Source organism: Ascidiella aspersa, chromosome 9 (genome assembly GCF_963924565.1).
Source record: "Ascidiella aspersa chromosome 9, kaAscAspe10.2, whole genome shotgun sequence".
In the NCBI taxonomy this organism is placed as follows: Eukaryota; Metazoa; Chordata; class Ascidiacea; order Phlebobranchia; family Ascidiidae; genus Ascidiella; species Ascidiella aspersa.
In genome coordinates, this window is record NC_139455.1 from 19,446,646 (window position 1) to 19,470,760 (window position 24,115).

At 40.6% G+C, this 24,115-nt stretch overlaps 1 protein-coding gene across 1 annotated transcript in view; it reads left to right on the forward strand.

Moving 5' to 3' along the window:
* The first annotated feature begins 7,522 nt into the window (after window positions 1–7,522).
* Window positions 7,523–24,115, forward strand: part of LOC146133460 (thrombospondin-type laminin G domain and EAR repeat-containing protein-like) — a 39,817-nt gene continuing 23,224 nt past the window's right edge. The window contains exons 1-4 of the mRNA XM_083396843.1: window positions 7,523–7,785; window positions 20,110–20,209; window positions 20,772–20,922; window positions 23,522–23,715. Coding sequence (XP_083252969.1) covers window positions 7,683–7,785; window positions 20,110–20,209; window positions 20,772–20,922; window positions 23,522–23,715 — 548 coding nt within the window. The 5' untranslated portion in view covers window positions 7,523–7,682. The remainder of the gene's footprint in view (window positions 7,786–20,109; window positions 20,210–20,771; window positions 20,923–23,521; window positions 23,716–24,115) is intronic.

Sequence of the window (24,115 nt, forward strand, 5' to 3'; positions counted from 1 at the left end):
GACGATTTGCTTTGAAGGCGAGGTTTACCGGTTGCGCCTTTTTTACCGCATTTCGCGCCCGAAAGCCGAAACTTCTTTGCGACGAGCGACGACCCCGCGGTCGAGGCGAGAACGCTTAGCCGTAAACTGTAACATGGCACCCGCCAAGGCGCGCTATAAACCCGAGATGGAGTGGTCGCTTTGCTAATGGCGCGGTTCGCTTTCTTCGCGCTGCCGCGAGTGACCGCAAGTGACTGCGGGACGGGCGGCGAGATTTGCGCCGGGACGCATTCAAATCGGCGGCGGGCAGCGCGCCGCAGCGTCGGAATCTCGTTACGCGGCCCGCGGAACTTCGGCGCTCAATTTCCCGCCGATTTGCTAATCGCGTCCGACGCGGCGCCGGAGCCCGGCTAATATACAGGATTAGCTTGAAGGCGTGCTAATCGCGGTCGTAGCGGATAAGACAGCCTTTCCAAGTTGCAAGCAGCAAGACGCGTTTGGCAAAGGTTACTTGACGAGCAAAGTGCAGAGCGCAGGCTTTAGGTGGTTAGAATGCAAGTCGAAAGTCCGCTGCCCGTTAAGTCGGAGCTATTACGCCGATTGCAATCTTGTTTTGCTTAGCTTTGTCGATTAGTTAAGTTAATTCATGAGCAGGTATGTTAAGACATGGTGGCAGATTGTATCAAGGCAAAAGAAAACTAGCATAGGTGCAGGTTTTTCTGTGTTTTGCAAAATTTGTGCATTGGATTTACCATTTTCGCCTATGTTTGGCTTGCGGAGTCAAGGTTTTATCAATAAAAAGCAACCAGAAAGCAAATATACAGGCGACTGGTAAATACAGAAGGACTTAGATTCGCACGCTCGCGCAGGTGCTCACTTAGCGTGTAGTACGCCTCACAACTACACACAGTAGTCGTTCAGCGCTCGAGACATTCACCTTGTCGGAGTGTTGACTTAGCCGGTGGACACTTCCTAAAATTGCGGCGCGATTTCCGTAACGTTTCAACGCTCAACAGGCGTTGTAAAGCTGCCTTTTAGCGTAAAGCCTAAAGTCCGGTGCCGTCGGGAAAACACGCTTTCTGTTGTAGCTTTACCTTTTTGCCATAGCTCGTCAGGAGAGAAGTCCTTGTAATTTAGAGTTGTCAATGAGCGCTGCTGTAGGAATCGACTGTTTGCTGGATTTAAATTACAGAAAAAAAGCGGAGGGCAATTATAACGAGTATTCTGCTTTCCCGGAGAACTGAAAACGTGTTTTTGTCATTGCATTGTGAGAATTACACTGGTTCGGTAAAGTAGTTGATTTTTGCATAAGTGGCGCTGGTTTAGAATCCTACTACAACGAACATTATTAGGGTGAGGGGTAGCGTTTTGGTTTGGGTAGCACCCTCACCTAAACGGTTACCCGCACCCTAACCCTCCAAATAGTGTGCATTGTTCTGCAGTTGTTTCAAAGCTGCGATAGGATTCTAGACTAAGCACTAAATAGTTCAATTTTTGTGCCGTGTGATAACTGTTAGCAAATCATAAGCACACAAAATATATTTCAATGCAATATAACGTATACCTCAATGTGACGTCGCCAGACGTGAATTGCATTAAATTTGATTGGTCAAAATATAACTGAACGCTACATTTCTGAAGGACGTGAATAAAAATTAGCATCAAAAAGCGACAGGTTGGGGTTAAGGCCAGCCCGCTTAACTTTATGAGCCGCGAGATTTCAGATTTCAGAGTGTTAAATCGAATTCATTATAAAAACCATAATAAAGATATAAAGCGTCCGTAATGCATTTGCACACTTGCATCGGTATATAACAAACCGCGCACATACCAGTAAGCAATTAAACATCGTCGGATGTGAATTGCATTAAATTTGATTGGTCAAAATAACAGAACGCCACATTGCTGAAGAAGGCAAAGCTTAACAAACGCGGCGGAAACGCGTTTTTTGTCCTTACGGCTGCGGTGTCGGTGCGGCGCGCCACATCAAAGCGGTGTGTGGGGCGAGTTTATTGCCTGAAAAAGTCGGCGGAATTGCGTAGCGCGGAAGCGGGCGTTTTGTCCTCACAGATCGGTTTCGCGCGACCACCGGGAAAACTTCGACACGGAAAGACGCGCCTCTAAACGCCGCAGATCGAATGAACATCGCGAAGGGTTTCGAGCGTTTCAAGTCTTTTGGCTCATGCGAACGCGTGTGGCATCTTTCCAGATTTGTAAACAAGTCATTTAGAAATGACTGGTCCAATTCGAGTCATTTTAAACATATAACAAGTCATATTTAGAGTCAACCTAAGTCAAGTCAAAAATTGAATATTAAACAATTAAAATTTGGCAAACTAGTGTGAAACTCAACCAAAAAACAACACATACCAAATTCAAGCAATTGTTTCGTATGCAAAACTTTTCAAAAAGATAAATAACCTAATTATATAATAAAAATTGTCGACTCGTCGCGGGTGTTGCTGCTCGAATGAACATCGAAACGAGTTACGAACGTTTCAAGTCTATCAGGCTCTGTGAACGCGTGTGGCATCTTACTACTGTTGTCGTTAATGTTGCTGTTCGAATGTGTGAACTGTGGGTGGCCTTGAAGGCTCATCATAGACATAGAGCTTTGATTAAGGCACAGGAGGGCGTTTTTTATCACATGGCATATGGCGTATGCTGGGTTTTACGCGGCAAGTTTTGTCTTTGTGAATCACTGAGAACCAAATTTACAAATTAGAATCTGCATTTAAGTAATTTTAAGTGTTAAATTTTAACGATGTCGCCAGATATATTCTGGCAAGTTAAGTTTTAAATGAGTGCTTTGTTGGTTTCTTTAGAAAAGCGTAACCTTTAAGAAAAATGCCAACGGAAAAAATTCAGTTTTGTTAAGCCTCAATGAAAATAGTAATTGCACAAATTTGAAGACTCAATATCACATCTGCATATTGTCGCAAAGTTGCCCTTCAAATTTGCCTATTATGTGACGTCACTCGTAAATAGTCGCGTGATATTCCTTTCCCGACTTGGTCGATTCTTAACACACCGTCGACCACCCTAACAAGCGCATACAAACGTGCGGGGCGTGCGTAAATAGAAAGGGTTCTGGTTGAATATTCGTTTGCATAAGAAGTGAAACAAAGAATAGAAATATTTCATTAAGTTTATTTGCTATATGTGCATCTGTATAAAACTTCCAATATCTTGCTTGGCCCTGGTGAAAACTCGAATAATTTGTTTTAACCTTTCTAATCTGAAGTTAACCACTTTTACAACGAAACGTAATTAGAAAATATATTTTCTTAACGACCATTTTCTTAGTGTGCGTAACAGGCACGCAATGCAAATTTGCTGCTTTCAAATCATAAGAGCTGCAAACTTACTACAGGTGGGCTTGTTTTATGGATTAAACAGGGTAAAACAATATACTGTAGGTTTTTTAATTCCAAACCTACTCTTGAGTTTTCATCTGCATGTGGCCAACCTGGGACAGGGGTAAGAGTAGAATATATTTCTTACCAGAACGCTTAGGAATTCTCAGAGATGACGTCACAGAGTTGCGTCATAACGAGGTGTCTACAAAAAGTAACCCCACACACGCAAATAGAATTCCATAAAGCTTGTAGTCGTACTTACCAACTTACAAACTACAAAGGTTGTAGTCCCAAAATCTAAATTTTAAACTAGAAAGTGTCGGTCCTGGCGAAATACCGTTGTGCGGAGAGTTTTCCGTTTGCGACCCAGATAGACGAAGTCGCTCATTCCTCAAGGAATGCCGAAATTTTCTCACGCCACGGTTTCACACACGTTCGCTGTCAGTCAGGCCGCCCATATAGGACGAGACACACCGCGCGACTTTTCTAGACGTTATTCTTCGAGCGACAATCGTCCGTCGTTCGCGAACGCGCGCCGACAATTAGCCCGCGTGTATTGCCCGGCGCGGGCATTTAAACTCGAACGCCGAGACGGCCGGTGTCGGAGTCACCCAGACTTGATTTCTGTCGACTGTGTTTTGGCCTGAGCGTAGCTTAACAAAGCACACGACTCCGCACGTATTGATATAAACTCTTCTGTTGTGTGCCACGGCGCTAACTGTGAGACTGCCCCAGTCAGCTAATATCGCAGCCGATACCCGATACCGATTTGGGAAAGTATCGGATATCGGTTCTCTTTCGATATTTTAGGTTCGTGTCGGTGCGGATCCGCTAGTAAATTGTACGCGCATTTTAACCTTAGTTTATTATCTAACGCCGTGATGTCTGTCGTAAAAAGCGAAAATTATCTAAAAAAAGGCATCAAAACTAACGGTTGTTTAATAAAAAAAAGTCAATGAACAACCAAGCGTTACACATCTTCGATTTTACTAATCTAAAATATAGTAATGACATCAATTTTAAATCAATCTCAAAACACTGAAACGCCGCAATACATTTCGATCACTGCGCCCGGCTCTGCAAGTGGCCACGGAAACGACGTCATATGACGTAGTTATCTTGGTGCACCCCAACAAAACCGGACGCCGACCCTCGCGCGGCTACCGCAAGACAAAAACAAGAGACGCGGCCAAATACGGCAAGCCGAGTGTCTGGACGTCAATCAGGGCGCCTTTTCACATGCCAGTATACGCATCCCAGTAGTTACTTTGGTTTGTTTGTAGCCCAAAACAGACCGATTCCCATACGCGAGGGCCCGGTAATGCGCATTAGGCGGTGCCGGTTTCTTTGGGAGTCCATTGTCGACGGTGATTTACGGTATCTGGTGAGAGTTCCTGTGCGTCCGATCCGCCGGCCCTTGTTTATCGTTCGGTCGCCGGCCCCGGCGCTTAGGGGCAGGCAGGCAGGCCGGGCGCGGAGAAGAAACTGATGGCAACAGGTTATCGGGGCCAGACTTCCCACAACACTGAAACTCGAAACGCCCCCCGATCGCTAACTGACGTGCTTTTTGCCCGTCACAATGTTGCTGCTACTGTCGCACACAATTCACTCCAGTCTGTAGGTTCGGCGGGGTTTTGATAGTGGGGCTGGAAAGAAATATCGATGCTTGTATTATATGTTCAACATAGGTAATTCGTCTGAAAAGTGTAATTTCTAGATTCTATATTTGTGTAGCGAGGTGTTCTGAAGTTTTGATTGTCAGACTTTACGTTGGTAGCCAGATATATGAAATTTAATTTCAAACATAAATAATGCTATAGATTGGGAAGCGTAAAGCTTGATGATTATATGCTGGTGATGAGATATCGAGAATTATTAGTTGTAGATTTAACGTCGAGAAAACATAAGTGAAAAATTTAAATTTTATAATGTTGTCAGCCACACAAAGAAAACATTTTTCATAAGGATTGAAGTTCCAGATTCTACTGGTAGACAGAGATACACGAGGTTAAGATTTTATGAGTGCGCTGTTATATACACGATTTTTTATTTTCAGATTAACGCTGTTGTACATTTCTAGAATCTATTTCAGCAGCCAGAAGACAAAATTTCGCAAGTTTGAGCATTACGGCAAGGTTACGAATCACATCCTTAACGGCAAAATGCCGTGCTGTATCACAGTCGGTTTGTTACTTTTGGGCATTTGTTGTTTAAGATCATTGCTTTTATGTGGGCTTAGGGGTAAGACGTTTGACGCTTTTTGACTAACGAGTGTTCAGAGAATAGGTAAGGCATCTCTGTTGACAAGTGACAGCCAAATTTGTAGACACAAGGGTCAAACTAAAGCGAGAACTTCGCTGAAAGTGTGTGTTTTAGGTTAAGGTTAATCTGTGTATCGAGATAATTACAGACGACGCGAGGTGCTTTGAAGTCGGTTCCAGAAGAGATTTTGCATAGTTTAAAGTGGGCACCAGTGGGTACAGCACATCAAAACAACCCTCTGAGACTGCTTGGTTTGCAAAACCTTGTTTTTTATCAAATTCACGGTGTGTGGTACAAACCCCTGACACATAAAAGTGAAGCATAAACTAATCCCTTAAACACTTTTGAGGTAGTTTGTGATCAAAAGCAAATATGATAGACGGTTTTTGTGGAATGGTTAAATTAAATGGTGCTGAAATTACTGATCGTGTTTAGTTTATAGCAGATTGTTGAAATATCCATCAGAATAATATTAATTTAAAGTTAACGTGGAGGCGATTGTGTAGATCAGACTAACGATATACTTAATGCACGCCCAAGGGTCCAGGTTGGATTTTAAGGGACTGTATTTAAGGTCTTAAAACATGCATTTCTAACTTAATAAATAAAAATAATAAATTTTGTATGGACAGGCTTATAGTAAGTCATTTTAAGTGTCATACATACAAACAGCACTATACATTTACGCCATACGGATAGCTCTGAACGCTCTACATGATTTGCATTGATTTGTTTTTATTCGTCGAGTAAAAACAGAATATTATGCAAACAAACCTTCAAACCTCTTAGCTGAATATCCTTGTATTACAGGTTATAGAAAAAATGCAGTCATTATTATAGTTGCACTTAATATCAATCTGGCAATCTAATTTGCCTTCGATGGACAAAATCAAATTAAACACGACGACTATCAGTATAGAAGAAAAAGAGCTTAAAGTCGCAAGCGCAATGTTATTATTATTTTTTAAGATTTTTCTGTGGCCCGGTAAATGTCGCCGGGTAAATTAAAGGTCGGCCTTGTAAATTCTGCGGGACGAGTGCGGTTTTGCTAGAAATCAGGACGGGGCGATTTTTCTACAGTCCTTCAAACTTCGGCATTGGCCAAAAGTGTATCGAAGAAAAAGAGCCGGTATCAAAGAAGAAGACGAGTACCGAAGAAATAGCGCTTAAAATCGAAAACACAATGCTATTTACGTCGAATAACATTGTAATTTCGCAGGCAAAATAGCAATATTCTATATGAGTTTTTTTCTAATTTGCACTTACAAGGGGCAGACCAGATATGACGTAACTAACATTGCCGACCGCAGAAAAGCTTGGTCCGCTTCTACAGCGCTCTCTCGCTCGGCAATGGGATCATCATTAGCGGGAGGTTTTTTTACGGTCACCGCCTTTAATCCGCGACTTTGTGCGCCTTGTAATGAGATAGCGCGCGGCGGACGTATCGGGCGTGCAACTTTTCTGTAGATCAAGACGCTCTGCAGTCGCCGCGCGCTTTGCTAATCCTAGGAGACGTTTCACGCATAAGACGCGCATCTCGGATTGCCGCGGAACGGTTTTACGCGGTATGAAGCTCATTTCCATGTGTGGAACTTCGTTTAAATAATGTTTTAGTATTAAAAATTTAATGTAGATAGCCTACTGCTCGCATTGTTAATATGAAGTCTTTTCTCACCTGATTTACAAAATAATGTCTTTTATAATTCATAATAATAATCGAGAAAGCTAATAAAATTAAACCTGTATTTGTTCTTTAATTGCGAATTATTGTTCAGTCTTTTTGCAACAATTACTCAACATTTTTTTCTTTTTAAACAGTTACTGTCGATATAAAAATATTTTCAAAACAATTAACTATCCTTTATATATATTGAAAGCAAACCTAACCTTAAACATTTTCACCATTTAGTTGCAGCTCTGTAGGATGGTCAGTAGTCGGGAAAATGTCGTAAACTGAAAAAAAAGTTTCGGGATAATTCGTCAAAAAAAATCGGAAGACACAATTGCTCACGAGGAAATCGTTTTTGCTAACTTTTCACCAATGCTCGATCACGTGACAAGTGAATCGGGTTGGCGCCAATAATGATTGTGACGTCATGGATGACGACGACGTCGATGGTCACGTGGATTTGTTACGTCACGATGACGAGCGTGGAATCGAGACCGATACCGACCCTTTGTACAAGTGAGTTTAAAATGATGTAAACTATTTTGTACCCATAGCAATGGTTAACTTTTTCTGTTAGCAGTTAAGTGGCCGTTAACAGCTACGACCAAGATTCCGAGACTGACTTTGTTTATTTTATGGCGAGGCCAAATCCATTTGGGCCAAAACAGCTTTAAATTCCGCCAGATTTAAATCTGCTTGCTTTGGTTTTTTATCAGATTCCCCGGGAAATGCCGGGGCCGCCATTTGCTCGACAATCACAAACGATTTTGCGCTTTGAAAACGTAAATTGGCCAATTTCGTATTTTGATTTTTTTAATAAAAAAACACTCAGAAAATGACCCAAAGAAAACTGCACGAAGCACAGATCGAAAACCTCGAAAATTATATGCAATTACATCTCATTTTCGCCGCAAATAATAAGGCCGTTTCGAATAAACGCAAGACAGTCGGAAACATCTGCAGATTAGAATCGTTCCGGAGTAGAGCTGAAACGAAGAGAGGGTAAAAAACCTTTCTTGAACCTAGCATTAAGATTCCCGCGTCATCTAGCTAGACATCGTCGGTACTGCTTTTTGCCTAAATGTGTCGCGCGACCACCCCGATAATCCCATTTTGCAAGGGGTAGCTGGTGAGGGGGTTAAACAACTAGGGGGTAAAAAAGAGTTCCCCATTAATTTTACATTGTTTCAAAAACATCGCTAGCTAAAAATAACTTGAAAACCCGTGCAGACGCCGTTTGACGCCTTAGCCCCCATGTAAGCCCCAAATATTGCGAAGAGGCCCCCAACGCGACCCCCTTTCGCAAACTATCCCTGTTCGCGGGCATGTAATTTCGGTTGCACCACAGGTTCAACGGTGGTTTTCTGCGGGCCAGCGTGCATCGATTTCCGGTTGAAACGTTCGGCTTTTACCGATGCGCGCATTTAATTTGCACGTTGTGGCTGAGATAGTGCATGCATCAGCTGTGGAGAAATGAAGGTGTATGGCTTGCTTATGAAGAGGACGCGGCTTCTGCGACACCTTCTCCCGTTTCGTCGCAAAGTGCCCCCTGAAAATAAGACACCGACACCTATTTTGCCTTGCCCGCCACTACAGTAGTGTCGTGTGGCGATTTCGGCTCAGATTAACGCCTCAAAATTTGAGGTCAAATCACTTTGTGCGGGAGTGAGTTAGTCAAAGGGCCGGCCGCTGCCGAAACGAAAGTCGACACTTAAAGTGATCGATATCGACCGGAAAAAACACTTTTTATAATTTCAAGTGCTTTTTCATTTTTTGGAAAAGGATAAATGAATTTTTGATGGGATTCTGGCTTTGGTCACACCGTGGTTTATCGGACGTTTTCTACTAATTACAAACGACAAAATTATATTTAAAAAAAAAAACTTTCTTCATTTTTCCTTTACAAAATAGCACGACAAACAGTATGGGTTTTTTGAAAATCAATTATTTTTGTACTTATTTATTTTATCCCACGTTTCAGCACATTTGTGGCTACCGGAAGAACTTCTTTTCAGTAAACACAAATCTGGCAGCAATGCCTACCCTCTTGTGATTTACAATAGCATTTTTTAATTGAGGACTGGAATGGCTCAGCACCAACTGAAAGATCTCCCTATAAACAGACCGGCGATTTTTGACGAAATCTCGAATCAGCATTCCAAACCTTTAGCTATAGGCTCCCCCTAAGTAAGCGAAACGCTTCGAACGTGTAATTGGATAGACAGAGCATCACACTGGCGATCCGTTATCGCTGCCACGGGGAATCGTTAAACTGTCACGACTCTGGAAAAGGGCGCAAACTTCTCTGTCTGAAAAGTGATAGGCAAACTTTAGCGCCAGTCGCCTCCCCAATGGCACAATAAAACGGCGCCCATGAACCGGCCCTTTTTACGGCCTCGCGTTTGGCCGACGACGATTGCGGTGGCCCGGTGAATGTCGCCTGGTAAATTAAAGGCCGGCCCTGTAAATTCTGAGGGACGAGTGCGGTTTTGCTGGAACTTTGGTTGGGTCGTTTTTACAGTCGTATAAACATTGACATTGGAATTCGTGAGGAGTAAGAAAGGGAAGGTTTGAATTAAACCTTGTTCGAGTTGACACGCGTTTGTTATATTCCAGACAACTGTTGTTATATGGAATTGTTTTTTATGACTCCAGTAGAAATTTATGCAATAATTATCAGCGACACAGCCTATGATTTAAAACGCTCAGATTGGCTTTTGAAAGAGAATCTCGAATAACTTAAAAGGGATGCAAAACAATGAAGTGTTTCGACGAGTATACTCGTTATCTTCCTGGGCTGTATAAAATAATTAAAATAGCAATACATATTTGTTAACAAAAAAATAATAGTAATAATTACTCGTTTATAGATGAATAGTTTCTGGTTCCAAAAAAAAACAGAGCGATTCCACATAGGTTAGGATACCGTGCCTTTCTAAAAGCGTTCAGAATAGTCTGGAAAATAATTTACACTATCACTGAACTAATTAGCATACCTTTTGTATACGTTTTACAAGTCGTATACCCTAACTTTGACCATGATGTTGGTATCTATATATAATTTATATATCACTTGGGTAAAGAGCATACCCAATTAAGAAGCACTACTGTAGACACACGAAAAAATGTGATACCTCGCTTTAAAGAAAAATCATTGCCATGCGCAACGATAAATCAGAGAGCGAATTAAGCTCTCCCTTAATGCGGTGAAATAACGACACCCAAGTTAGAACATAATACAATTTTATGACTAGAACTAGAACTTTGTCAAAGAGTTTTAAATTAAGGTCCATCGGGCAGGTGTTTCTAAGCGTCACCTGGGCCATCGCTGAGAGCAGACGTAATTTCGCGCATATAGACACCACATCAGAAAGGCCGTCTTGGCATTTCCGTCGAGCCTTGTACAGCAGAGTACACGTTACCCTACCACAGCGGGCCGCGGAATATTTCAAAGTGTTGCCAGATTTGGCGAGTAACGATTTATTGTCTACTGTCGCGTGCTTTGGAACTCTTGTGCTGCCCGAACCGCATGTTTCGACTGTCGCTTTTATCTCGGTGACGTAAAGGGGGAGGGGGGCGATGGGTGGGGGTGAATGTTTGATGCAAATCCGCATGTCAACAAGAGCATGTTGACTATAGTAGATTAAAACGAGGGGAGGCCTAAACATTTTCGCTGCTTGGGATTCTGACTTAATTCCACGTTGTTTGAGGTGGGCCTATGATGTGGTTTAATAATAAAAAAAGTTTGCAACATTCGGACCAGTCAAGATATACCATTTCGATCTCATACCTCTACAACAGTGGTTTTGGGCCTGTAGGGAGTTCCCAAAAGGGGTAACTTGACAGTTTTATTGAGGTAATTTTGGCCGATTTTAAGATTACACCTTTAACCGCTTAAGAGCAAAAAGTGGCGTTCAGTTTTCGAATTGTTTATTGTTCAATGGCCATGTGAATGTCAATCATTAAGTTATTATTTTATCGTCCATTAAATCGCTAACTTTATAATTAAAAAGGGTTAATTAACAATGGCAAATGTGGCAAGTTGGAGTCGAAATAGGGTAAGGACACTAAAAAGTTTTTGAACCAACCCTCTAGATATAAAAGTCCGGCCTTGCAAGTTGCAACAACTTGGAGTATATTTGTAGCCGTGAAGTTCAATTATGAGCCAAACAAATCAATAAGGAACGGAAGTGGCTCCATAATCGTGTGAAACTCGCTTTCGTCGGCGCAAAGTACGGGCCTTTTCAAAGCTGCTGGATATTAAACACAAGTACATGGGCGTTTGATTTGCTCGTGTTCGGCACGTGTGCTCGGTGTAATACACGCGCGGTCGCGACTCGAAAATAGCCATCAAACTACGGATTTAGAAGCTATTATCCGGCAACCTGCACCTTAGCACCGCCGTCAACCCCGCACTCAATGCCCACTAATCACAGTCCGTAACTGGCCGTCCCGTAAATCGCCTGTGAAACGCAGTATGGCTGTATCCCGCGCGGGGTTACGGGGCGGTAAATTGCCGCTCGCCAAAGTTGTGCGAATGTTTTTGGCCGACGGGCGGGTGTTGATTAGGATGGCCGCTTTAAACGCGGAGCGCGATTAATTGGCGGCTTGCGCCTGAAATTTGGTGTTTTGAAGTTTCATAACGACTTTCGCTCTGGTGCTTTGCACGTGTGCGATGATTTCGCCCAATTTGCCGCCGAATCGGCCGCGGTTTGGTTTACTAAGCATACTATTTTACAAAAAGGAAAGAGAGTTTTTGGACACCATACACGTTTTTTTTAGTATTTTCAATAAAAATATCAAAGCCATAATATTCGATAAAATCAACATTTCGCAGTTTACAAACGTTTCAGCAATACCTCATGCCATCATCAGTGTAAACAAACAAGTGAAGATAAAAGCGATAAGACAAGAGAGACTGGTTAAAAAAGTCTAAAGGCAACGCTTTTAGCCGATCTCACTAACAACCGCGATATTTTCAAAAACTAAGTTTCGTTGGACGGAGAAAACAATTGTTATTGCCTGGTTAAACGAAATGTACGAAGACGCCAATATTTTGACTAAATCATTTGTTGAAAGTTAAGTTGTATCACCGCCGCTAACCAGTTGCGAAAATGCTACGAATTTACAACACAACACGTTTAATAAAATGTAACAAGCTATTTTTTATCGCACCTTAAACACGTTTATTCTATTAATTGCTAAACATTTTTTTTGACATTTAATAACTAATATTTTGGCCAATTTTGTTTTGCCTTTTAATTATAAAACGGTTATAATATGTTTCACGAAAATGAGGTTTATAGGTCTACTAAACTGACGTTCAGGGGTACATTTCCAAGAAACACTAAAAATCACAAAACGTTTACGCGGTTTTCAGCCGTCGTCTTCTATTTGAAAACCGGTTATAATATGTTTCTTGAAAAATGGGTCTGTTAAACTTACAATCTAAGGGGTAAATTTTCAAGAAACACTGAAAACTATATAAAATACTTTCTTTGACAATCCCCTTTTATCAGCGTTTCTTTAACCCTCTTAAATGGAATTTGCGTAAACCTGGCCCCTGACGGTCGACGCACAATCGTGCATTTACGGCGCGGCATCGCTTACGAGGCGCCGCTGTCCAAACCGCGACGTGTGCTTTTGTCGTTAGCGTTCGGGCCGCGCAAAAGCCACAGTGAGTTTAGGTGGCGATGGAACGCCACTTTAAGGCGCCAGAAAACGGCGTCATTCCAAACCGAAAAACTGCGCGTTTATCGACACAGAACATTTTACTGCGCTGTTTGTAAAGACTATATGACTTTGTTTGCGGAATACCGGGATCTGAGTTGGGATTCGGTTTATAAGTGAATGTAGCACTGCAGCAGTAATGTTACCTGAAAACACTAGGCTTAACTGAAACACTAGACTCAGGCGCAAAATCTAAAAACAGTGTAGTAATTACTAGTTCTCCAAAAAAAAAATGGTAAAAGTAAATTGGTAAATATTTTGAAAAAATAGATAACAAACCTAAATCAAGATTACTTAAACAACCTTCTGGAAAAATTCTAAGACAAAATGCCGTTAAATACAACGATCTAAAATATATGCATATTTTTTAAAATCCCTATTTAAAATTTATAGTTTTATAATCACGTTATTCCAACGGCGCGTACAAATATGCGCCGCGAAGACGCCCAACGCCCTCTACCAAAAAGCACTCTCGCCAAGCTATTTGAGACAACTTTAAACTGGTTAAACACGCGGCTTTGTTCGATCGAGGCAAAAGAGTCTCAGGCACCGGGATAAGGGCCCTCAAATATAGCCGACATATTTTATTTTTCCTGAGGTCGTGGATATAGTTTATGCGACGAATTCGTAAACGATAAATCAAACTTCCATTCGTTCTTGTCAAAGTTGAAATTCTGGGAACAAAATCGTAATGACAGAGACAATTTTCGATGAGACTTTTGCTCTTTGGGCTGACTTCCATGTTTTTACTTGTTTGTGTGTGCTCCAGATCAAAACAATTTCGCACATAACAATCTGCATATATTTGAAGCTGTTTATGATTGATTAAACTTACCACTTTTAAGATGCTGATAATGGCGTATAACAATTAGCTACATTAAAGAGATTTTTTAGCAGCAGAAATGCCACGGTTCGTTCAGGAGTTAACAAATATGGTTTCACCAAAAAACTATTTGTTAAATAGCACTTCATAGGATGTAAAAACCTGGATGTTTTTTAGGCGAAAACCGCTAAATAAATTGAAGGTTCTACAAGTTTCTAAGTTATAGGCATTCAAAACGGTGTCTATCGCGGTACCCCGCAGCCAGTATGAAACGACAAGCTTTAGAACCAACGGCCTTTTCGCCTTTCTTGTGCTTTACGTATAATAAAAAAATGATGAGATCATTTTAAGGCTGCCAAACTAAAAACAAAATCATATTGCGGCACCAGCTAAATGCGACAGTAAAGATATTTGGGGGCGCACAATTTGTAAATATTCAACCCCACATAAACAAAATGCCTGAAAATGTCAGAGCATTTTTTCAAAACCTGCCAAAAAAGGAGAATCAAGAACGATGGCAAAGGAAAAAGCGCAATTTGAAGCTACATATCTATTAGGCTTAAAACGAAAGTCAAACTGTAACGTGACGCTTTTTAAACTGTGTTCCAGGCATGGAAAAATCTTAATATTTCATCTGCCAATCACACTTGAACCGTCCGCAAAGCAACAATCGCGCTTTTTCAGGTGTTTCATGTTTGTTATCCACTCATTGGCCAGATAAGACCCACAGCTGTTAGTTACCCGCAGCCAACACTATCGCCATTCATGGGTGGTTGTGACGTCATTATTGGCGTATTTTGAATAATGCCACTCTAAGACTTGGGAATAATAACACGCGGATTCTTACTTTCTTTTTATTAGGAAAACGTTTTTTTTTATACTCGTGTACAAGAAACTGTCAATTCATTTTCTTAAAATAGCTCTTTAGGCGCAAAATTTGGAATTTTTGCAAATCTAGAATATTATGCCACAACCAAAATTCAGAGGTATTTCGTAAAAACTCGACCTATTTGCGTGATTATTGGCGTCACAATTGTTAACTTAGTATTTCACGAGTAATTGTGCGATACTCGTTATTCAACCCAGTTAAATAACTGGAAAAAATCCAATCCTCATTTTAAGTGGTAAATATCACTGTGGTTCGAAAACGCCAAAATAAAACGATTTAAACCTGGGAATAAAACGATGATTTTAGTTATGCGTATTATTAGGCCGGCGATGTTAAACGATTTGGTTGCGGATTACAAAAACTTTTATCCCGTCACAGAACCACAAATAGACTACGCAACCAGCACTCTACTCGTCATCGTTCAAAACAAATCACGGCAAAGCTGTTCCATCAGCATTTCCAATATTTACTCTAGAAATGGATTCGAAATTTCCGCTTTCGCAGCTGAAGGCTACCGCCCAGCTATTGGCGCGATTGCGCGTTGCTGGGGGCAACCGAGCCTTCTGCGCAGCACAGTTCGTTTGATCTTCGAATCGGCGACGAATCTCGGCAAATAGTCACGGCTGCCAGCTTTCGGGGGATCGCTGCAAAGTGGTTTAAATGCCCGCCGGTGAGAAGAGGCAAATGCATTAGTGGGTGTAAATGTGGGGAAAGCGGTTGGCCCAGTGTGGGTGGGAACCGAAAGGTGTAAGTCGTTTTTGCCCGTTGTGCGTTTTCAGCGGAAACTAGGGATGATGTTATCTTTTTTTGATCTCGCTAATGTTGGGCAAGGTTACGCTTTTCTATCTACAAATTTCGTAACGGATTTTATATTAAAAAAACGGAAAATACTTGCGTGCTATGTGTGAACAAATGGCGTTGCATAGTTTAAATTGCTTAAACTTTCATTTTAAAGTAGGCGATGGGACTCACAAGGCCTCAGGCTCACCGAGTTAAAACCAAATGGCCTAAGACACATTTAGAATATTTTTTTTTTGCATTTGCATAGTTAAAATAGGCAAAAAAATATGGCCCTTGATCAGCCACTGCTTACATATTTGGTTTAAATACCTGTTTTATGAACATATCACATTATGAAAAGCATTTTTAAATTGTTTAAAGTGTGTTTAAAGTAGACATCCAACAAAACTAAAAACTAATAACGTTTATTTCTTTGAAATTTGAACCTAGCTAAACAGGTCTCGTATTGCGGCAAATTATCTCCGGTTTAAATCCAGTCAACACTAGGTGAGTAATAATTCTAATTGATCTTTATGCAAATTAAGTTCTATCAATATTACTTCATTCTCACAAATGTTGCTACAAGAACTAAACGAAGGATTGTAACATAACCAACTTTATGTCAAGTATTGTCAATTTCTGCCTTCCGCAAAATGTAATCGTCTTCGTCAGTTGGTGTCGGTTGAATTTCACAAGTAAATTTATTTCGTTTAAAACCAATTACCCAAGTCGGGTCATTTTGACAGATGTCTTAAACTAGATATCACATGTTTTACATCATTGCGTTTCGTCGTTAAAATAAATCACCCTAGCGGCAAAAAAGATATCACGTACACCCTAAAATAGAGCAAACATCATTTTAACGAGCAATTCTGGTTTAAAATCGGGTCAAATGTCTTGAAAACAATTGTCGACCACGGTGGATGAAAGCGTTCTTTGCACGACAACCAAAACGCAGAGTGAGGGCAATGGCGTCGATGGGATTTTAGAGTCGGCTCAGCCATTTCCGGGCAAGCGTTAGTCTAAAGACTGTGAAAAGAGCCCAGGCCATAAGCGTCGAGCAAAACGTCAGCGACTAATCGCATCGGAAATGGCCGCGATCGCTGGCTTCAATTACCTGTAACTGCTGCACTGACAGAAAGACAGACTCTCGCCCGTCAAGCCGGCGACGCGCTCCGGAATTGATGCGCGGAAATAAAAGCCCGATCGTTTGCGATTGAGCTATTTCGGCCGACAGCCAGCCTTCAAAGGGAGGCCGTGAATTTGAGTTGAACGCCAGGGACTTCAAACGGCCGCTTGTCGCTTTCTGCCGCAAGCCCGTTTAAGACAAGTCGCCTTGTTTCAAGGTTTAGCTATTTGCTGTTAGATTACCGGCGGTCAGCAACCGCGGTATAGCTTACCAGCAGTGTTACCGCGAAACAAATGCTCAGCATCCGTTAGGCCATTTGTACAATTTGCTCTTCGTGCATTTGAGTCACTTACACAACTTATAGGCGAGAAATCATTCTATTTTTCGACACAAATTCAAACCTAAACGTGGACAAATTGTATGAACATTGAAAAGCACAAAAACAAGTAGCTTATATACGCGATTTCGAAGTGTAATTTGTTTTGTCGTAAAACTTGATACATATTCCACAAAGTTTGTTTTATCAGGGCTCCTGTAGCTCAGCCTTATAATATGTATGCTCACTAAATTTAGCATTTGGTCAGTTAAATTCGTTTTTTAAAACGAGCACTGCTTTTCATCAAAAGCTTTGTTATCCGCCAGAAACGTAAGGCACTAATTATAAGGCAAACATTCGGCCATAGTCGCACCAAAAGGAATTGAAAAAATCTCTAAAATTTAAAAGCAAAATCGCCCCACGATAAAATACTGCCCGCTTGACAAAGGTGAGTTGGGTAAAAGCGAAAAACCATTAAAGTCCGTTTGTCCATTACCGCCCAATCCGGACACTGACCACCAGCTTTGAAGTTGGCCATTACGTCGGTTTTCCAGTTGGGCCCAGCGGTCGATTTGATCGGACTTAACTACATCTCCCATGTTATCGGAGTGCGCTGGACACCTGATCAATTTCACTTGCCCCCCTGGCTCGGCGCTTTGAACTAACGAGCCCGTATTGATACAAGTAATGCGCCCACAAATATGGACGAGGCTTTTGGCGAAAACATGCCGCGCTTCCGGGAATAAAAACACCTTTGAGCTCTCATGTTCGATTTTCGTTGGGGGGTGGTCCTTTCTTGAAGTATTTTGCTCTTGCGCTTATTATATTGGCACTTTCTTGTCAGGGATGTTCTCAGGGTCGTCACAAATCTTTAAAGGTCTTTGAATTTATTTTATGTGTAGATTAGGTGTTTTGAAGTGCCTTATTTTTTTAAACCATAGTTGTTGTGTTTAACGTGCGGCATTTGTACAATTTGTTTTGATTTATATTTAACATTTGTCGAGTGATAAAATTTTAGGTCCTTGAAAACCTATAAATTTTCTATTTGAATTGACTTTATAGAAAAGTGTGGCAAACCTGATTCGATATGTGCAGAAGTTGCGATTTCGTGAGAAGCAAATGTTTTAGTATAATCGGGTTTAAATAACGAAAGCCAACGCCCTTAAAAACATTAGGACAAAATATCCCACCACGACCTTTTAAAGAAATGTATTTTTACACGTTACCGTTGTCGGCACTTCAAGAGTATGCCGTGTTGTCTTCAGACAAATCCTGGGTGTTACTTATTTGCTGACGTGTACTTGTCAAGTCAAACTTCAAATGTGAGAGTAAATACACCCCGGAACTAATCGCTTCAAAATATATTATTCGGTCATTACCAGTGAGCAGGCATTTTACACAGTGTTCCCTGTACTAAACTGTCATACTGAGAATTTTTTTTTTCACTGAGCATGACCAATTTAAGGCTGATTAGGCCGAGTTTACCAACATAAGAAAAAAGTACACTTTTAAATAACAACTATATAGTTTCTCCTTGTCTTGGTGCTTTTCGGATATGATGAGGTCAGCTGGCATGTTGCCGAAGCGGTGGCTACTAACTTTTATTACACTCGAAGAGATCCTTATCTATTTAAAACGTTATCCAGGTTTTTGCTGAATTTTGCCCCAGAAAAATAGTTTTAAACTTGTAGCGATGCAAGTGCGCAAGAACTACATTTAACTGCGCAAACGGTAATATCGTAAAGTGGGTTACTTGGAGGAAACACTAGTGTAAGTTTAACTTCCAGCGTCCTATTTTTCCGAGGACACCTTCGCGGAATTTGTGCGCGAATTGATAAGCAGCAGAAAAACTACGTTTCGTTCCTGAAGCAACTCGAGTGGAAATGTCAGCTCAAGTCGGTTTCCAGGTGTCGGGCATTATCGCCGGAATCTAAATCCGCGCGCAGTAACACGCTGTTACATTTGTAAGGCGCCCACAACACACGATTTGTGACCGCGCAGTTGCTCAGTTCAGATCGTATCTTCCACAAGCCTTCTGCGGCAAGCGACATTCCGCGGTCCGACTTGTAACGTACGACAGGTGCAATTGTTGCACCAAAATTTCAGAATCCTTATACTTAACGGCCTGTCGGATGCCAAGCGCTACACTAACTGTCTTAATACTGTATTATTTTAAGCGAACGCAAATGAAATAAAAAAGACGTAAAACAATAAAGGCGGTCAACGTATAAAAAGGAGCAGCAACGTGATTTGCAAAAGTGTCAAAATGTTTTCCTATACCCTGCCAAAAGCCCAACTGCCATCATTTCCCTCGGCGGTTTACAACTATGCAACAAGGGACAAAATCGGTAACGAAAGAGTGTGACAGACGTGCAAACGATAAAATTAAGCTTGTAACGCAATCTAGTTCCGCGTTGTCACCGACACGGAGAAAAGACGCGAAAATGCTGAAAAAACGCTCGGTTGAAACGACGTCAGGATAACTGGTTCTCAAGAAAATTTTAGGTCATGCTATGACGTAATGAATAATTTGCGGCTCTAAAATTCTACTATCTATACAAGACGCTTTGTTGTGTTTTTGAAAGAGAAATACAGAGCGCACAAAAGTCATTAATCGATAATTTTAAAACAAATTAAAAAAAAACATATATTAACTTTCTTTTCTGTTTAAAAAAATAACCAATGTTTGTTTTTAGGAGAAAACAACTCTAAACAAACTAAATGACTTTGTAAAATCTTCCCGCACTAAATAATTTCCAGACTCATGTGTGACCTAAAAATGGAGACAAATCCGCCAGATTTCACGCAACCTGCAATTTAATTAATAAGCACTCTAACACGTGTTCCATGCGGCAACGAAATAACTCCACAGAATTCCTAATCTAGTGAGAAAAGGCTTGCTATAAAAATGTGTTAGTCGCATATGGACCTGTACAAAGAAACTTGTTCTCAGAAAATAGTAAATTAATCAGTCTCAGTAAATGAAGATCACATTGAGGTTAAACTTGACCGCATAGCCTTACAAATACATTTGTGAACCTTTTATTTGTTTTATTTTGATTATTATGTTTATTATTATTGGGTATCGGATCGTACACTATTCGCCACAATGCCGGGTCTCGTACAAATGAGTAGCATACAGCACTTAAACCTTAATACTTATGTTTATTCAGATTCCGGATCTATCGATCTTCTTGCACTATCGCTGGCCGAAAACCCTGCTTTCCCGACGGGCGTCGAACTTATCAAAGAAAAGGGGGTGGTTGGATACAGGTGAGTTTTCAAATTGGGCGTTATACGGCAACAGTGGGATGCATAAAATCCTGTTAACCTCGAAGTACAAATAAGACATATTTGTTTTTACTTGCCAACATTGCGATCGTAACACTATTCGTTATACTATTGTAAGTATGGGAAATGTTTAAAAGATACCTCGCACTTGAAGAAGGTTTGCATACAATTCTTTGAAAAGCCTTACCGGGTGTCGTGATGTCAGTAATGATGACGTATGTATAATCTTAAATAAACTTAAAACGGTCATTGGATAGCGACAGCATATGTGGGGCACTCGCTTTTTTCATTACTATTGACAATATTAGTTAGCTTTTTAAAGCAAATGTAGTGCATCACATAAATATTGGCAACAAAATTGTTGTTTGTTGCATAGGACTGTTAAAATTTTAGTTTAATATTACTATAAAAAACGCAGCGGTTTAGTCTGCCAGAACAATTTTAGCCAAGTTACACCATAGAAGCAAACATATATTAGTGTTGCACGATAGGTTATAATTGCCGTATCGACCAAATTTTCAAAAAACATTTCGTTGACCTTCAGGTTTGACCCGGAAGCGCGGCTGTTCGGAGTCTACGCGGCAGAAGTGATGACAAAATGCAAATATTTCCCACACGAGTTTTCGTTGATCGTGACATTTCAACGGAAGACGACCAACAACGACAACGAGTACTTGCTAACACTTCTAGCCCAGGTGAAATGTTAACGACGCATTACACGCTCACGAAGTGTCTGACGTTATCTCTTTTTGTTAATGGGAAGCCATCCGTCTATTGGTGTACATCTAGATACTGTTTTCGAATGATTGATGTAATGGTAAAACTCGTTTTCGAATCGGTAAGCGTGGTATTTTTAGGCCGTTTGGTCACTCTTTTTTTTTGGCGAGTTAAATATAATTTTTGTAACGCTAACACCCCGAACAACATGAAAGACCTAAGAAAATATTATGAATCTCATATATTTTAGCCTTGTTTTGCAGTTACACTATAAATAGTACATACAGCTTAACCTTTTTTTGTGTATCGATTATTATTACAGTGTATTTCTAGATTTTTGAGTTTTGTAGAAATAACAACTTTAGAACACTATATACGGATTTGTTCATAAGTTTAATGATGAAAATAACGGCCCAAATAGACGTTAAAAGCGACATGCATCACTGATGATGGCATTACAAATTGCCGAAACGTTTGAAAATAAAGCATGTCGCTTTTAACAACTTTAGGTTTTTTATGTTTTTTTAAATAAGCACGGCCAATTTCGCTTTGCACCAATTTAAACGTAAGTGTCTAGAAATGTGTCAAGCCTACATTTTATTAACGTTTAGATCCTCTATTTTATTTTTTTAGGGTGTTGACGTGATTGATTTTTTTAATGATTCGCCCCGGATTGGGTAATTTTAAATACCTTATTACTATGAGCAACACTAGCAAACTTTCATTAACTTAAAACGGTGATTTTAATTTCACGCGTGATATTTGACTTTTTCGTGATATTTCACTCTCAAACGCTCGAAAGCAGGCTTGTCGAGGTGACAGGATTGTCGCGTTACAAATCAAATGAACCTCGGTTTCCCACATATTTATTGTCTGGATTTTTCCGTCTGTACATAATTCACCTCACATATACCCAACGTTACTGGGGTCAGGCAACCTCCTTTCGTTACTTTCATGCCGGCAATAAAGACACTTACAAAGTTTTTCGAAGAAGGTGTTTTCTACATACTTTGATAACCAAGTCTAGATAACCCACCGCTATTTTTAAGGGGTGAAATTTGAAACGAATTCTTTTTAAACTTATTACCAAGATTAAATATGAATTACCAACCTTGTCAAACACAACTTTTCACCCCAGTGAACAACTGTGTTGTCTCATAGTCCACTTAATCCTTCATTTCCGTGCTTACTAGTATTTTAGCGAAGTATTAAGTTGCATCCAAATCACTGCGGCGGATATTTACGCAAAACTTCACACTTAACCTCGAAAAAAATACGAAACCTCAGGCCACACAAGGCGATATAAACAGGCGCACATAACTTGTAAAGGGACCCCTAAGGTGCAACAGAACTAATGTATTTTGGCTGTCGTTCTCGGGCAATTTTTTATTGAGGCCCACCCGTGCAGTTATTTTAACAGTAAGGAAAACCGCTCGGTTACTCGTTTGCGAATGTCACTTTTGGCGTTGAAGGATTTACAGCGGTAAGTTTAACGGCCAAATAAAGTAACGGTTATACGTTCAAAAAACTCGCACGACAAAAAAAAATGAAAGTCAAAAACTGTCTAAATAATAATGACGGTTATTTGTAATGTTTTCCTGCTTCCTGGATTTTAACGAGAGGTTTGCTAGAAGAATGTGTGCCGTGTTTTAGTTTTAGCACCTATACAATGATTCTGAACTGCCCAACTGATGTGTAGGACCAGGTTTAGTGAGAAGATACATATATTCTGTTATCAGGGTCACACGACTATAAATCCGACAAAACCAGATGTTGTTCTAATTCTGTAGTTAACCTCTGCGATTTGAGATGGTGGATAATGTTGTCTAATCATTAAAAAATGTGCCGTGATACCGTGGCATAAAATATTTAAAACCAGTTGGCCTTTGATTATTAAAATGCAGGCAAGACATTGTCCTTCTGAAATAATTAGATTGATCTTCAGTTCCTTGACTTCGCCGCATCCTAGAAGCTGATTTTGCTTGTAATTATTATCGGCCATCTTGTCTAGGTTTGTGTCCCACTCCTGCATACGCTGTGTACTGTTAGAAAGTGGCCCATAATCGTTGACAATGTTAACTGTCAAACTAAAAAATATCAGGAATATTGTATGCACACGTTTAAATATGTAACGTCAATAGTATAAAAAATAAATATCTAAAGAAATGTAAGTGTACGCTTGGCATCGGCTGTTGGGAAAAGGTAACCTGTTGAAAAATTCGAACTCATCACCTCAACTATACATGGCCGTCGATCTATCAAGTGTGGTATTTTGTGATAAAAGATAAGTCACTTCGTAATACACCCTTTACGTCCTTAGAAACATGCTCTATAGCTTAAAACATTCTATAGACTTTCCTGTCGTAGTCAAAGTCAGTCATTATTAAGTTCTAGTCATTAAAAAGATGTTTTTCGCCGCAAAAAAATAAGTCATAATCAGTATCTTAAGAATGAATCAAACTCTTTTAATTTGAATGAAATCCAGGTCTTTTAATTCTAATGTAATTAAACTCTTTTTTTTTCGAAACCATTTAAACCATTTACCTATCGCCTATAACAACCGCGTTATCTTCCCAGGACCGACAAACGATCCTCTTGGGAGTGCGGCTACAACGGGACTCGCTCTACCTCGACTACTTCGGTCTTCCGCCGGGAAAGAACATCCGGGTGCAGAGTCCACGCTTAGGCGATGGCAAGTGGCACACAGTGGTCATCACAGTGACCAGACGGGAGGTCAAGTTTACCGTGGACTGCCTCGCAGCTGTCAACATGTAAGTCAGTGTTTCTTAATCAAGTGAATGGTTCACCCCAGGGTGTATAAATTTGTTGCAGGGGTGAACTAACCAAAAGGGGCGAATAAGGGTGAACCGTTAGAAATGGTTGATAGCTTGCGAGCAGGGCGGATATTCCGGGTGTTCAACCTGTTCAGTGAAATATAGACGAGATAGTTTTATCATATCATGATTGAGACAAGAGTGAATGAAATCTGACGATATATGCTATTGCTAGGGGTAAACAAAACTAAAAAAAGTTTAAGAAGCACTGATGTAAGTGACACGAAAATACTTGTTGCTTCCGGGCGTTGTTTCACTTGTAAAATGGTTCTTCCGAAAAAAATTGTTCTTGTAAGTGACACGTTTGGACTGCTTTGTGTTGGGCTGTTTATCGCAG